This window comes from Pleurodeles waltl, chromosome 3_1 (assembly GCF_031143425.1).
Source record: "Pleurodeles waltl isolate 20211129_DDA chromosome 3_1, aPleWal1.hap1.20221129, whole genome shotgun sequence".
Lineage (NCBI taxonomy): Eukaryota > Metazoa > Chordata > Amphibia > Caudata > Salamandridae > Pleurodeles > Pleurodeles waltl.
Window position 1 is genome coordinate 1010711720 of NC_090440.1, and position 14838 is coordinate 1010726557.

The window sequence follows — 14838 nt, forward strand, 5'->3', positions numbered from 1 at the left end:
TTACCGTGTTAATTCACATTGAAATGTTTGGTAAGGAAGACAGAAAGAAAAAATTATCCAGAGGAATTATACAAAAATTTTCAGAAAGCATGCTTTTCATGATTTGGTGAAAATCCATTTAGCTGTTTTTGAGAAATTCACATTTAAAGAGGTGGTTTAGGAGGACTTGAAAGGGTTGGAAAAATAGGTATATCTTGAAGGTTGGTCCCATGGGGAAACTTAAAAAATAAGGGTTTCTGAATGACTGAAAGAGCTTTTTTCTCCCAAGGGCCCTTTCAGTCCTGCAGGATAGGTTCTAGTCCTGTAGGACCAAGAGATGTGATCGGCTGATCAAAACTTGGAGAACACAGAGACTTGGTTCCAATGTCCTGAATAAGTTTTAAAAGCATATAAAAGGTCAGGGTAGGAATTTGGAGAACACAGAGACTTGGGCCCATTATCCTGAATAAGTTAAAAAAGCATATAAAGGGATAGGGTAGGGAATTCTCTGGCATTCATGGAGAAACCTAGAAGGACTCCCTAAGGCCAAAAAATCAAAATTAATGTGTACCCCTCATACCAAGGTACACCTGTGGAAACCAGAGTGGCCCTCCCATGAGGTATGGTGGTACACTAACAGTAGTTCTATGGTGGGGTGCCGCAAACTTCACTATGTGAAGCTTGTATGGTCTTAAGGCTCCAAGGAAGTGATGCTTGAACACAGTACCACTGGAGTACTGTGGTACCACAAAAGTTTTATTAAAAAAATGAATACATCGGAAAATGTGGAGTCGGGTCCATGGAGGCGTGCCTGCGGGGGAGGGGCATCCAAAGTGTGGTTGGGTGCAGGGCATGGCCATAGGTCAGGCCTAACTCTTAACCCCACCGTTGATGGCCAAAGGCTATGCACAGTGGTAGTTTGACTGCTTGGAGGCCCTGTTGCCAATCTCTACCTCACATAGCATTAAGCAATGTGTGGCAGGGGATGGCAGCTCATTGGGTACTGGCCTTTTTTCTTTTTCCTTTTTTACTGGTTAATTTTTATCTCTAATTTTCATTTTTTTTATTGCTAACATTTTTGTGATCAAAAACCATCAGAGCATTATAATCTTTGGAACTTGATTTTGTGCTGTCCACATTGGGATGGGATCACTGCACTACTTCTGAATCCTTTTTTGATTTTCTTGATTGCATATATGGGACCCCTGGCCATGCCCCCTGAACACTGTGACTGTTTTTAGGTGCTCTGATTTTCCTGAGCCTTTTGGCCTTGGATGCAATCCCTAACAGAGGCGTTATTCTGTACATGCTGGTTTCTGCACTTTTCCCGACACCTTTCGGCTTTGGACAGATGTGTTACATTGTACTGCAGTTGTCCCTGCGCAATGCTCTTTAGACACATCCAGGTAGGCAACCATTTATGTAGCACTGCAAGCTTTCATTTGGCACACAGTGTTTCTTTTACACCTTGCTTCTCCATAACATATGCAGAGATGCATTGGCTATCTCCTGCGGTTTTAATTTTCTGGCAGATGCTGCTCATTACCCCGACCCTATGATGTCTTTCTGTGATGGCATATTACATTGCCTTTGAGATTCATTCACCATTAGCACTCATCTGTGTTTACTGCTACTATTTGTACATAGTTGAATTTCAGGCATTGGCATTGTAATGTTCTGATGATGATCCTTATACATGGCAAGGATCAAAATGTTGTCGACCATGCTCACTGACGATGAAATGTATATATAATTTGAGAGGTCCTATCTGTGGTTCTGTATATTGTGACATATACGGAGGAATTTCTTTAATTGTTGCTTGGAAATTGCCTGAGTACATTAATGTGTGCTTTGTTAGGACTGCCCACAACTTCTGATTGTCAATAAATATGTTTTTGAATTTTACATTAAGGGGGTTATTCTAACTTTGGAGGAGGTGTTAATCCGTCCCAAAAGTGACGGAAAAGTGACGGATTTACCACCAGCCGTATTACGAGTCCATTATATCCTATGGAACTCGTAATACGGCTGGTGGTATATCCGTCACTTTACCGTCACTTTTGGGACGGATTAACACTCCTCCAAAGTTAGAATAACCCCCTGAGTCACGATACATTGATATTGTTAGAAATAGGGTCTTTCGTTGGCAGTCAGGTTACCCCATGTCCAAGCAAGGACAGTCACTCTAGTCAGGGTAAGTCACACACAATCCAAATTATCCTGTGCCCACCCTCTGGTAGGTTGGCACTGAGCAGTCAGGCTTAACATAGAAGGCAATGTGTAAAGTATCTGTGCAATAAATCATACAATACCACCATAGAGCACCACAAAAATACATCACACAGTGTTTAGAAAAATATATAATATTTATCTGATAAGATGCATGTCAAAACGATTAAAAATGCAATAAATACATGTTGAGATATCACTGTAAAAGTGATATTAAGTGTCTTAAGTCTTTAAAAGCAAACAAAGGCGGTCATTGACCGTGGCGGTACAGCCGCGGCCAGAAACGGAAAGTCGGCGGTGTACCGCCGGCTTTCCGCTGCCCAGGGGAATCCTCCATGGCGGCGCAGCTTGCTGCGCCGCCATGGGGATTCCGACCCCCATACCGCCATCCTGTTCCTGGCGGTTTCGGCCGCCAGGAACAGGATGGCGGTATGGGGTGTCGTGGGGCCCCTGGGGGCCCCTGCAGTGCCCATGCCAATGGCATGGGCACTGCAGGGGCCCCCATAAGAGGGCCCCACTTAGAATTTCAGTGTCTGCTTAGCAGACACTGAAATTCGCGACGGGTGCTACTGCACCCGTCGCACCCCTTCCACTCCGCCGGCTCCATTCGGAGCTGGCTTCCTCGTGGAAGGGTGTTTCCCGCTGGGCTGGCGGGCGGCCTTTTGGCGGTCGCCCGCCAGCCCAGTGGGAAACCCAGAATGACCGCTGCGGTCTTTTGACCGCGGTACGGTCTTCTGGCGGTTCCCTCTTGGCGGGCGGCTCCTGCTGCCCGCCAAGCTTGGAATGACCCCCAAAGTCTCTTTCAAACACAAAGTACCTGGTTTGCGTGCAAAGTCTCCGCAAAGAACCGCAGAGGAGGAAATGCGTGGAAACAAAGGGGGTGTGCGTCGATTTCTCGGGCCGCACATGGTGATGCATAGTTTAACTTTCACGCAGGGATGGCTGTGCTTTGATTTCCGGCGCTCGGTCGTGGATCCTCTTCGGGTTGCGTGGTTTTCGGATGCCCCGGGGATGATGCATGGAGTTCTTGCACTGGCAGGATGAAGTCACAGGAGCTGCGTCGATCCTGTGGGCTTTGCGTCAAATTTTTTACTGCACGACAGGCGCTGCGTCGATTCCTCTATGAAAGTCGGGCTGCCTTGTTCCCGGTCTGGTGGGCCGTGCATCTAATTTCTGGTCGTTACGCTGGTGCTGCATCAATATTCTCGATGCGAAGTGCAGGCTGTGCATTATTCCTGGCAGGCTGTGCGTTGAATGTCGCCGCACAAGGAGTCCTTCTTGTAGAGATGAAGTCTTTTTGGTCCTGAGACTTCACGGAACAGGAGGCAAGCTCTATCCAAACCCTTGAAGAGCACTTCTTCACCACAGCCAGAGAGCAGCAAGGCAGCAGGGCAACAGCAAGGCAGCAGTCATTCACAGAAAGCAGACAAGTGAGTCCTTTGGGCAGCCAGGTAGTTCTTCTTAGCAGAATGCAGGTTCTGGTTCCAGTTTCTTCTCCAGGAAGTGTCTGGGTTGGTAGGGGCAGAGGCCCTATTTAAATACCCAAATCTGCCTTTGAAGTGGGGGAGACTTCAGAGAGTGGCTTAGGAGTGCACAAGGTCCCCTTTCAGTTCAATTTTGTCTGCCAGGGTCCCAGTAGGGGGTGTGGCAGAACTTTGTGTGAGAGCAGGCTACTGTCCTTTGACATGCAAGTGTCAGGCCCTCTACCCTCTCTGCCCAGGAAGACCCATTCAAAATGCAGATGTATGCAAATGAGGCTGAGTATCCTGTGTTTGAGGTGTGTCTGAGTGAATGTACAAGGAGCTGTCAACTAAACCCAGCCAGAGGTTGATTGTAAGGCACAGAAAGATTTAAGTGCAGAGAAATGCTCACTTTCTAAAAGTGGCATTTCTAAAATACTAATATTAAATCCAACTTCTCCAGTCAGCAGGATTTTCTATCACCATTCTGGCCAAACTAAATATGACCTTCCTACTTCTTTAAAATCAGCAGCTAGCACTCAAAAAATGTATGAGGGCAGCCCCAATGTTAGCCTACGAAGGGAGCAGGCCTCACAGCAGTGTAAAAATGAACTTAGGAGTTTTACACTACCAGGACAAGTAACTACCCAGGTACATGTCCTACCTTTTGCCTACACAGCACCCTGCCCTATGAGTCACCTAGGCCATACCTTAGGGGTGTTTTATATGTAGGAAAAAGGGGTGTTTTTAGGCTTGGCAAGTACTTTTAAATGCTAAGTCGAATTGGCAGTGAAACTGCACACACAGGCCTTGCAATGGCAGGCCTGAGACAAGGTTAAGGGGCTACTTAAGTGGGTGGCACAATCAGTGCTGCAGGCCCACTAGTAGCATTTAATCTGCAGGCCCTGGGCACATATAGTGCACTCTACTATGGACTTATAAGTAAATTAAATAGTCCAATTGGGTATGATCCAATGTTACCATATTTAGAGGGAGAGAGCATATGCACTTTAGCACTGGTTAGCAGTGGTAAAGTGCGCAGAGTCTTCAACCCAAAACAGTATCTAAAAAGTGGAGGGAGGCAGGATAAAAGTTAGGGTTGACTACCATAAGGCTGTCAGGTCTAACAGATATAATTTGAGATTAACTATGCTTCTGTAGGGACTTTTGTTCCTTAAAATATGGAGATCAAACTAAGTGGTAAAACTCCTGCTGCAACGGTGAAAAGTTGTACTCAGGCGGAGTGTTTGGTGAATATGATGTGAACAAAAACTGAAAAAAATGCTTACCTGTGGGGGAGATGAACTGCATTCAGCTGCCCTCCATCCTCTTCCTCTTCCAGCTGCACAGGCTCCCAGCCAATCACGATGTTGCTGTCACCAGCATGATAGCAGAGTCATGATTGGTCTGAGCAGCCTGCTTTGCCACTCAGACTTTCAATGGGAGCCTGGGCATGTTCTCCACTTTGCTGTGCAATACAGCCAGGTAGAGAACATGCAAAGTGTGCATGTCTATTTGGCCGGTTCAACACGGCCAGCCAGGCAGACACGCACACTTTATGTGCACATAGCCCTACTCCGTCCCCCTCCTTCCAGTCCAGCCCTGCCCCTCCTCCTATGAAAAATAAAATGATAATAATGTAGCGTTGTTATAATTTTATTTTTAATTTCCCCACAGTCCAGTGGGGTGACGTTCCTCCGCCTTAGCGGAGGAGGCATCCCTGCAGTGGGTTCTGGAGTTAGTAGCACAGCAGAAATAGGTGCGTTCCCCATAAACTTTTAAATGTTTGCCTTATACAACTTCAGCCAGGCAGATAAAAACAAAGGGTGTATTTACTTGTGAAAAATTGTGCTGATGGTTCAGTGATGTATTACTACTGAGAACTTTTGACTTATTTAACAAGAAAACCTAAATATGCTTTCTTTGAAGGGTGGAAGAGCAGGGGATATCGTCTTACTCCATGAATACTTGCTACTTTGCTTTTTGAGAAGGCAGAATGTACGACTGAACAATGTGAATGTTCTGGACAACTACCCCTGAGTTAGTGTATTCTTGCACATGAGAAGGCAAATGTTCAGAGCCCCTCTTATACAGTGCTTGAAATGGAAAGAAAGAAGTGCAGGTACTCTGTGTCAGAGTACCAGCTTGCTTCTGAGATGTGCCGGTACTCCCCAATTAAAAGTATTACGTTTATCTTGAGAAGTGCAGGTACTCTCCTTCTCAAAATAAAAAAGTGCCGGTACTCAGTACCGGCCCATTTAAAGCACTGCTCTTATATCGATTCATAATTCCCTGTCACTCTGCAGGAAGAAGTCCTCACTCCAGATCTCAATTTTGTACACGTTTACGTACTTCCTTTTACTCCGTTAAAATACAAGTTGGTTTTGTGTGACAGTTTTTCATTTTTTTTAAGAATTACAATGCAGGTAACATGTTAAATACTAACAAGCAACCATGAAAGATGAAATACAAACTATAATTGTCATATTTTAAAATCCATACTGTTTTTCAAACAAACAAGAGTGAAAAACAGAAATTGTCCTGTCATGGTGGGGTTGGAATATGTGACCTGTAGTTTACAAGAAGAACTATGCAGCAGGCACATTAACTAAACTTCTTGCCTCTTCCAACCCTACATGTAGTGTACTATGTGATTGAACTGCAAAACATTTTACCAAATACACATGTTGCAGCTCTTCGGCACATTTTTATTAGCCAGTGCACGATTGCTATCCTCAGCAAGAGATGTCACAAAATGTAACAGAAGTAAAACGGGTGAAATAAATGTTAAACCAAATGCACCACATATACGAAATCTTTTCGAAGTGGACACATGCTAGTGAAGGGGATCTCTAAGTTGACGAAATAACTTGCATAACGTTCAAAAATGCCTTGAAAATGTATGCAATTGGGTGGAATGTATACATTTAGAAACCCGATTAATTGGATGAAACTGTGGTCAGATTAAAAGTAAAAGTTCAGAATTACTTGCAATATGTGCAGTCCAGAAAACAGCGTCTCCCTCCAGAGAAAGCACCATCAAGTGCCAATATTAGCCTATATTTAAGAATTAAATGATCTCTTCTGTCTCCAACCTTCCAGGTTTCCTCAGTCCTTTGCCTATGGTTGGCTTCAGAGGTTGTGCCTTGGAGGTAGAAGGCTGAAGCGAGAGATCCGTCTTTTGTATCATTGCTTATCACTGATATTCGCAACCTTAACATGCATGGCATGCCAGTACACACTCTGGGCTCATTTTCAATCTTCTCGGCAATACCATAATCTTCCTGGTAACTCTTTGAGTAGGCCCATTGCTTCCTCACGGGAAGCACATGACGGTTGCGTTTTCTAGCTCGTACGATTAATCCGAAAACTGTATATTCTGCTTGATAAATTCAATGCCTACTGAGACTGGATGTTTTACTGGGGTTATTAAGGTTTTGTATGGCTTCTCCCATGAAGCAAAGCGGTGCAAAGCGACGCAAAGCATTTTGGTAATTTATTTACCATTATAAAAGCCAGCACACGCAGCACGACAAAACTGCACAGAGTCGAGCAATGGCCCACGCAACCTTTAGCAAATAGCCCTGCAATCTTGTAACACTGTGCTGCTATAATGTGTTTTTTTTAACCTGTAATGCATTCATTAAAGTTCATAGATATTTTCCATTGTGATAAATCCTGTTAGACCAAAAAGATTTAAAATTGTCTTCAGGGTTCTCAAGTTTACCTGCTCCAAGGACCATCAGCTCAACCCAGTCGGGAACTTTAATTTGCACTCTTGAATTTTTAGACTTAATAGTCTGTTGGATAAATAGGGAGTAAGTTTACGAAGGTGTAGAAAAAGGACTGAGCTACTTGGAAGGAACTGGGATACGAGAGAGCACTGCTTCTTTGTTTATGGCGAATACACGTTTCTTGAACACCCTTTTTATGCCCATTTTGGGCGTAGTTTATTTTCACCATTTGCCTTTTAGAAGTCTCTTGGAGCAGAGTATATTGAGTGACGACTGAAGTCAGAAGAGGAAGTAGTGTGTAGTTTAACTATGTGCTCAGTCTTACCATAGGTGGGAGACTCTCGTCCATCGTCGAATCCTGAATTTTGTTCTTTGTCTCTCTTTCGATGTTTGTGCCCACGATGCCTATGGCGCCTGTGACTTTTCCTTCCACCAAGCGGGACATGCACTCCAATGAATAATGTCCGGTGACCTAGGGAATAAATGAAAGTTATCAACTGAATGTAATGTAGATACAAAAGGCAACACAAATGCGTTAACAGTTTGAATATCAAGAACAGGACAAAGTGCATACAAGGGTGCATACAATTCTTGATGTAAGCAGCAAACCGTATGCACCGCCTTTTACAAGCTGAGCCCTTCAAAATGGGATAGAAGATGTGGATTTTGGTGGTTTCGGCATCAACATTTGTAAGTTCTGCTATTTACCAGGCCTTTTCCTCTGTTGGATTTTGCCAGGTTTGAACTCTCAAAATTCGCCCTTTAGTACACCTGGTCCTAACGAGGTGTGGTAAACTCCGACTAACTTGTGATTGCTACTATTGCACAAACAGGTATATGTGCAGGGCTTGTTAATTACCTTGAGACTCGTAATCGAGGTCTAACAGGAAAAGCTGCATTTGAACCACAGAGGATACACAACATCTCAGATAGTTTACTGCAGACTTGTATGGATAGAAATGTTTTCATTACATCAGTTGAAGTTTGATTGTACAAAGGTAAAAGGGAGAGTGTTCCAGATTCAGAGTCATACTAAATGGACTGGTAATGTTCCTTGGTGCTCAAAGAAACCTCATGCTGGATAAAAGTGGGAAAATGAAAGAAGCAACAAGAACTCAACGGGGGAAACCATGGGAAGAGGCCATATACGAATAAATAGAACGTAATTACCTGATCAGTTCTTCACTCTATTCAGTAATAAATGTTGATTTACTTATTGTATTATTTTCAGGGAACTCTGATATGACAAAGATTTCATGGTGAAAGCAGCAGATTACTCAGAAGCCAAAAGGACAAAAGCATTATTAGAAAGAAAGGATTTTAGCATTCTTCTGAAGACCTCAAGATTGTCCATTTTCCAATGCTCCACAGGCAAATTTTTCCAGAACTTTGGAGCTACATAGCAAAAGAAGTACCATGTTCCTCATTGCTTATTAGAATGGGCCAGAAGCGTGTCAATACAGGAGCACTTAAGTGCACTTTAGTACCACAGGGTATTGTCCCAGAAACCATGGAGTTTAGAATGTGAATTCAAAAGGGTGCTGGCTGATAATTCTTATGGTCATCCCTAGAGTCTTTTTTAATTGTTCGCCCCATAAATGCACACTTCCAAGGCCATTGCAGATTTTTCTCCTTGCCTACTATTTCGAGATGCTACCTCACAATGGCACAACCAAATTAAGGCAGTGTCAGGATAGGCGAGTACTAACCCCGTATGCTGGTAGCTAACAGTTCTTATGTACACCATTTTACTAAGCAGTGCCTCTGCAGTTTCTCTCCTCATTCATTTACACATATGCATCTGGAAAAAGTAGCTCCCTAATTTTGAAGGATCAAATTTGACTCTGTATGCATGTGGCACATAAGCGCATCTAGTAGGTGTGCAATTTTATTCGAGCAGTACAATTAGTTCCCCCAAGCTACCTATAAAACCATTGTTGGCAGACCCTTTTTATCCTTAGCACCCTTTCTCCATGCCGGCCAGCCTCCTGTATACTCTCCTCATCTTCATTCCATCCTTCTACCTCTTTCTTCTCCAATCTTAGTATCACGGTCATCCACTACAAACATGCATTTTGGTTTCACAATCTACTTCTTAATTCATCTAAAAGGTAAGCAAGGTATTAAGATGGATTATCGCCCCTACCTTTCTCAAAACCTCATTGTGCACATTTTCTAGGACAACTTGCATGTTCCAGAGAAGCCTCAGAATAATTCAATGGAGTTTAAAACCACCGTTTTTCAGATCTGTGACAAATTCTGCAAAAAGGGTGGGTGCAAAATTTCACCACACTCCTATCACACAAACCTTTTTAATTCTTCTAAAGAAGAGCATTTAAGGACTTTAAGTCATTGAAGTCATTTAGGGGTCGCAGGTGTCGTACCTGCCACCTCAGGCTTGCCCCTTTCGACCAATGTCACTGTCTTTGTGAACCCTGACCTCAGAGGTGGCAAAATCAGTGCCAGGAACCAGGGTCAGCCTGTCTTTATGGACGTCGGTTGGGCCTGTACTTTCCTGGTTTTCTGTCAATGTTTTTTAATTAGACTAATAGTAAATACTACTTTATTATTCTCTATTAGTGTAATATATAGAATAAAAGTAGTTGGAATATGACCCTCCCTGGCAGCTGAGGAAAGTAAAAAATGTCCTTAATCGTATGTTGTGTTAGTTTTTGCATGTGAGGGTATGCTTATGTAAGAGATAGTGTATGAATGTGTCTGTATGTGTAAGCATGTGTGTGTGAGTGAAAGTAAAAGTCCAGTAGCGTGTCGCTTCCACTACCCCTGGCATTTTGGTGAATTGACACCTATGCCTTAAGTGATCTTCTCCAAGTTTCATAAAACAAGTGTGTGTGTGTGTGTGTGTGTGTGTGTGTGTGTATGAACCCACCCACAAAATCTCCGAAGGGTCCATCTCAAAACCTATTGACTCCAAAACCTCTCTCCTTTATGCTGTTAAGACAGCCCCTACATGGATGAACGCTCGTCTGTTGTCATTCCTCTTCACTCAAATGGTAGACATAGTTTTGCTCCCCATCCACTATCAATCCTTTCCTAATGTGGACATGGGCCTTGAGATTATCACCCCAACAACCTTCTTACCTGACTCTTCTCAAAACCCCGTCTTGCTTAATAATTACTGATGAAAAGAAATTAAAGAGGTTTAGTGCCCTCACACCCTTCACCAGGTGCTCCCAATCAACCCTACAAGACATACTTTTAGTCAACTGCTAGTGCCCCATTCAGAGCTCAACTTTACTAATGCCTTTGTGTATTTACCTCTAATAGGTGGGGGATACACCAGAAAGTTTGTGTTTTGTTTAATTACACTATTAAAGTCACCATTGAATCTTCCCCTTTACTTCACAATATGATTTCCCGCCTGTGACTCAAAATAATCAGCCCCATTTCCCAACCACAGATAAATCACATTTGGAGACACAAATGTGGCATTGGAAGCTCACTCCTAATTCTTGGCTAGAGGTCACTAACTTTCTTCATATCTTGGTATTCTCATTTCTGTCCCGGGAGCCCAATAGATCATGGATCCCGCCCTCCCATCGTACCTCCTCTTAACATGAAGCAGACCCTCACATCCCAGGAATCCAGATGGCTGATGCAGAAGTCAAATTTTATACTGTACTATTCACATCAAAAAGAGAAGTGACACAGATAACTCAATATTAGGCAGTGTTTCAAGCATCCTGGAAACACCTCATCTACCAACTCCACCTGAACTATCACAATGCTCCACACCTGCACTCTTCTTTTAAAACTTTCTGCGATTACAAAATGTTTATTTTGATCGGACATCCTTTGACCATTTGTATTAGCTATTCGTAACCCTGGTTATTATTTACAGGAGATTAGGTGAAGTTCTGTTGCCCAAAACTAATGTCCAGGCTTCATCTGTTTGCATCATTTTCAATATCGCAGTGAGGCATACACCACCACCAAAGTCCTTTGTTTCCCCACTGTACTACCAACAGGCAGACCTAAGAGAACAAGGATGAAACTGTTCCAAGAGGTCCAGAATGTCATGGCCACTTCAGGAGTTTGAGGCCATTAGCCATAAAGCAAATTTTATCAAATTAACACGTCTTACACATATCTAATTTGGAATGTCCCTTTGAAAATGATGCCGGGCCAAATGATCGACAGGACAATATTTTAGGCCCCCCTGCATCATATTCTCTGCACTCCCAACCAGTGGTCATCTCAGCAATTCAATCCTGAACTTAGAGAAGAACAAATGCATCTTTTCATTGGTTGTACAGGGGGACTGAGATCATTCCCCAGTGTTGCTTAACTCACTACAAAGGAGTTATCGTCCTTCACTTCATGGATCCTTTCTTTAAAAAATATTTTTATTTATTCAATTTTGCAGATTAAAGCAGCACAATAGAGGAATTCAGTGTAAAGGGACAATACGAGCCTATTGCAACCAACGGTATCTAAATAAATACCAATCCAGTGATCAAATACAGTGAAGAACTCATACATCCATAGTTTCAGGTTCAGATATAAAGTGCATTCGATGTCTAACAATGCCTAGTGGACAACGGCACAGTTTCCATAAAACCATACATATTTACAAATACTCACTGAGGTGAGTCAAGGCCCAATGTAGAAAGAAAAGACAAATCTATTTTGATCCCCCACGCCCTTTCACATGCAAGTTTTTTTTTATTCCAGGGGATCTCCGACCTTTAAGATCCTCGGTTTCATGCTGGCGCCAATCTAGAAGCGGCACCCAGATGTCCTTGCCTATCAGAATGGCTTTTTTACCTGTGTTTTCATATAGTGCTATTTCGAAATTGAAGTTAGCCAACAGCCCTGCCAGGCACTATTGAAAGGTTGGAGGCTCCTTGTCAAGCCATAATGATGCGATACATAAGCAGACCACTGCCATGGTGATAAACACAAACCGCTCACGTTCCCAGGAACAATCTCAGTATGATCCCCCAAGTAAGTTTAGGGATTAATTTGATATCAATACCCATTTTGGAGTCAAATGATTCAGCAATCCCCGTCCACAATGAAGCATGGCTCAGACAGCTGATAAACATGTGTGACGTCTGCCTCTAAAGACTGGCAGCGAGGGCATGTAACACCATTCTCCCCTCGCCACCTGGTGATTTTATTGGGTGTGCAATACAGATTATAAATGTTTCTAAAATGTAGTATCAGTAAATTAGCCAACAAGAATGTAGTCCAGGCCAAATCTAATGATCCTTTGAAATTTGAAAGCACCATCTGTCGCCCCAGCCTGTTCTGCCATTTCACTGATTGCCTCTTAAGATCATCAGAAGAAAGAGCGCTTACACTTCACTTCATGGATCCGCACACACCAAGTCTACCTTTCCCCATGTTGGATTTTAGTGAGTCACAAGAGGAATGACTGTCATATAATCATTAAAACATAGCCTCCTTAGTTGGACAAAGAAGGATATCCTGCTTCTGCCACATGCTGAGTACCTCATGGTTTTAAACAGTGGCTGCTGAATAGTCATTCACAGGGATGTAGCTTGGTCAGTATTATTGGGGGGAAGCACATTCAGATTTCCCAACAATCATGCTGGAACATCCTGTTAAAACATTAAGGGCCAGATGTAGCAAAGTATTTGCACGTCGCAAACGGCGAAAATCGCCGTTTGCGAGGTGCAAATGCCTCTTTGCTATGCAGAAATGCATATTGCGAGTCGGTACCGACTCGCAATATGCATTTCCGACTCGCAAATAGGAAGGGGTGTTCCCTTCCTATTTGCAAGTCTGAGTGGTATGCAAATGGCATCGCAGTTACCATCCACTTCAAGTGGATGGTAACCCACTCGCAAATTGGAAGGGGTCCCTATGGGACCCCTTCCAGTTTGTGACTGGACCCACAAATATTTTTTCAGGGCAGGGAGTGGTCCAAGGGACCACTCCCTGCCCTGAAAAAATACCGAAACTAAAGGTTTCGGTTTTTTTTTAAGTGCAGCTCGTTTTCCTGTAAGGAAAACGGGCTACACTTTAAAAAAAAAAAACTGCTTTATTTAAAAGCAGTCACGAACATGGAGGTCTGCTGACGACAGCAGGCCTCCATGTTTGCGAGTGCCTATACTCGCTATGGGGCCGCAATTTGCGACCCTCCTCATGAATATTCATGAGGTGGGTCATTGCGACCCCATAGCGAGTTGCAGTCGGTGTCTGAGACACCGTACTGCATACCAATTTGCGAGGTGCAAAGTGCGAGTCGCATGGACTCGCACTTTGCACCTCGCAAATTTTAAATTTGCTACATCTGGCCCTAAATGAGAAGCAGGGCATGAGAGGGGCTTAAGGAGCAGTGGAAAGAGGAGTGTTGATTGTTGGGGTACTGAAAACGCAATATTTTTCAAACTAACATTTTTAAGGCCTTCAAACATAGAGAAGAGGGTGTGTGTATTTTTCTGTGTGCATGTAAAAGTCTTGGCGGAAATCCAACATACACCTCACCATACCCAATGGAAAGCACTTGGACCCAAATATTTACACTGAATACATTGTTCAAGGGGGTGTAACATCCCAAACACTCCCTCTAGAGCTACTTCTCCTCTCCTACTATTCCCAGGTTTCAGCTTTCAGATGACTGTTTTGTGGCATGTTTTGCACAATGTGGCACTGGTGTTTTCTGAGACTTGGAGATCTGCAGTACCGTTCTTTCAGCTAGGTCACCGTCAATTCACAGGACCTGGCTGGCAACACTTAAAGGACTGATCACTCCTACCTCAACAAAGATTATTGTTTTAAGCAAAAATGTAGCCCTATGTGTTCCTTGGGACTTTCACACTCACCCTTCTGTCTTTCCTCACTGGCAGCTACCTCCCTCCCTGGCGCTGGCAGGTAGCATCATGGTTGCCCCCCACCAAGAAGGACAGGGGAGGGGAACCATTTATGCAAAAGTCAGTGCAACAGAACAGGCACTATTATAACAAGTGGTGGCAAAACTGTGGAGGCCTTAGAAATTATGGGTCAGATTTATGAAATGTGATGCTGCACCTAGTGCCACGCCACTTTTCTTGCACCCCTTAGCCCCCCCCTAATGCCACAGTGTGTGCACCATATTTAAAATATAGCGTACCATGGCAGTAATCAAGGGTGCTAGCATCATAATTGGCGTTTTCATTTTGAATTGATGTCACAGCACATGCTGTGTGTATGAGTCCTGTTCACAGAGACAAAGTTCAGTTTCAGCAACAGTCCTCCTCCGTTCACAGATTACTGGTTTGTTATTTAATGTGCCTGGTGTATTGATTGGAGAGAAGCATTACCTTTTATAGGCGTACAGCAGTGCTTCTAATAAAAAAAGAGTACCAAAATAGCAAGGTTTTACCTACACTCCCTCAGAAGATCTGAACACTCTCCTTACGTTAAACACGAGGATCCTTTCCAGAATGTTATCTTTAGATTTTATA

The 14838-nt window shown here is 43.4% G+C and overlaps 1 protein-coding gene across 13 annotated transcripts in view; it reads right to left on the bottom strand.

Annotated features, from left to right (window-relative positions):
- The window catches only part of SLC4A10 (solute carrier family 4 member 10), a 1044586-nt gene that overhangs the window by 585930 nt on the left and 443818 nt on the right, over nt 1–14838 (bottom strand). For all 13 annotated transcript variants that reach the window (XM_069224249.1, XM_069224250.1, XM_069224244.1 and 10 more), the window contains exon 3: nt 7728–7874. In XM_069224249.1, coding sequence (XP_069080350.1) covers nt 7728–7874 — 147 coding nt within the window. The remainder of the gene's footprint in view (nt 1–7727; nt 7875–14838) is intronic.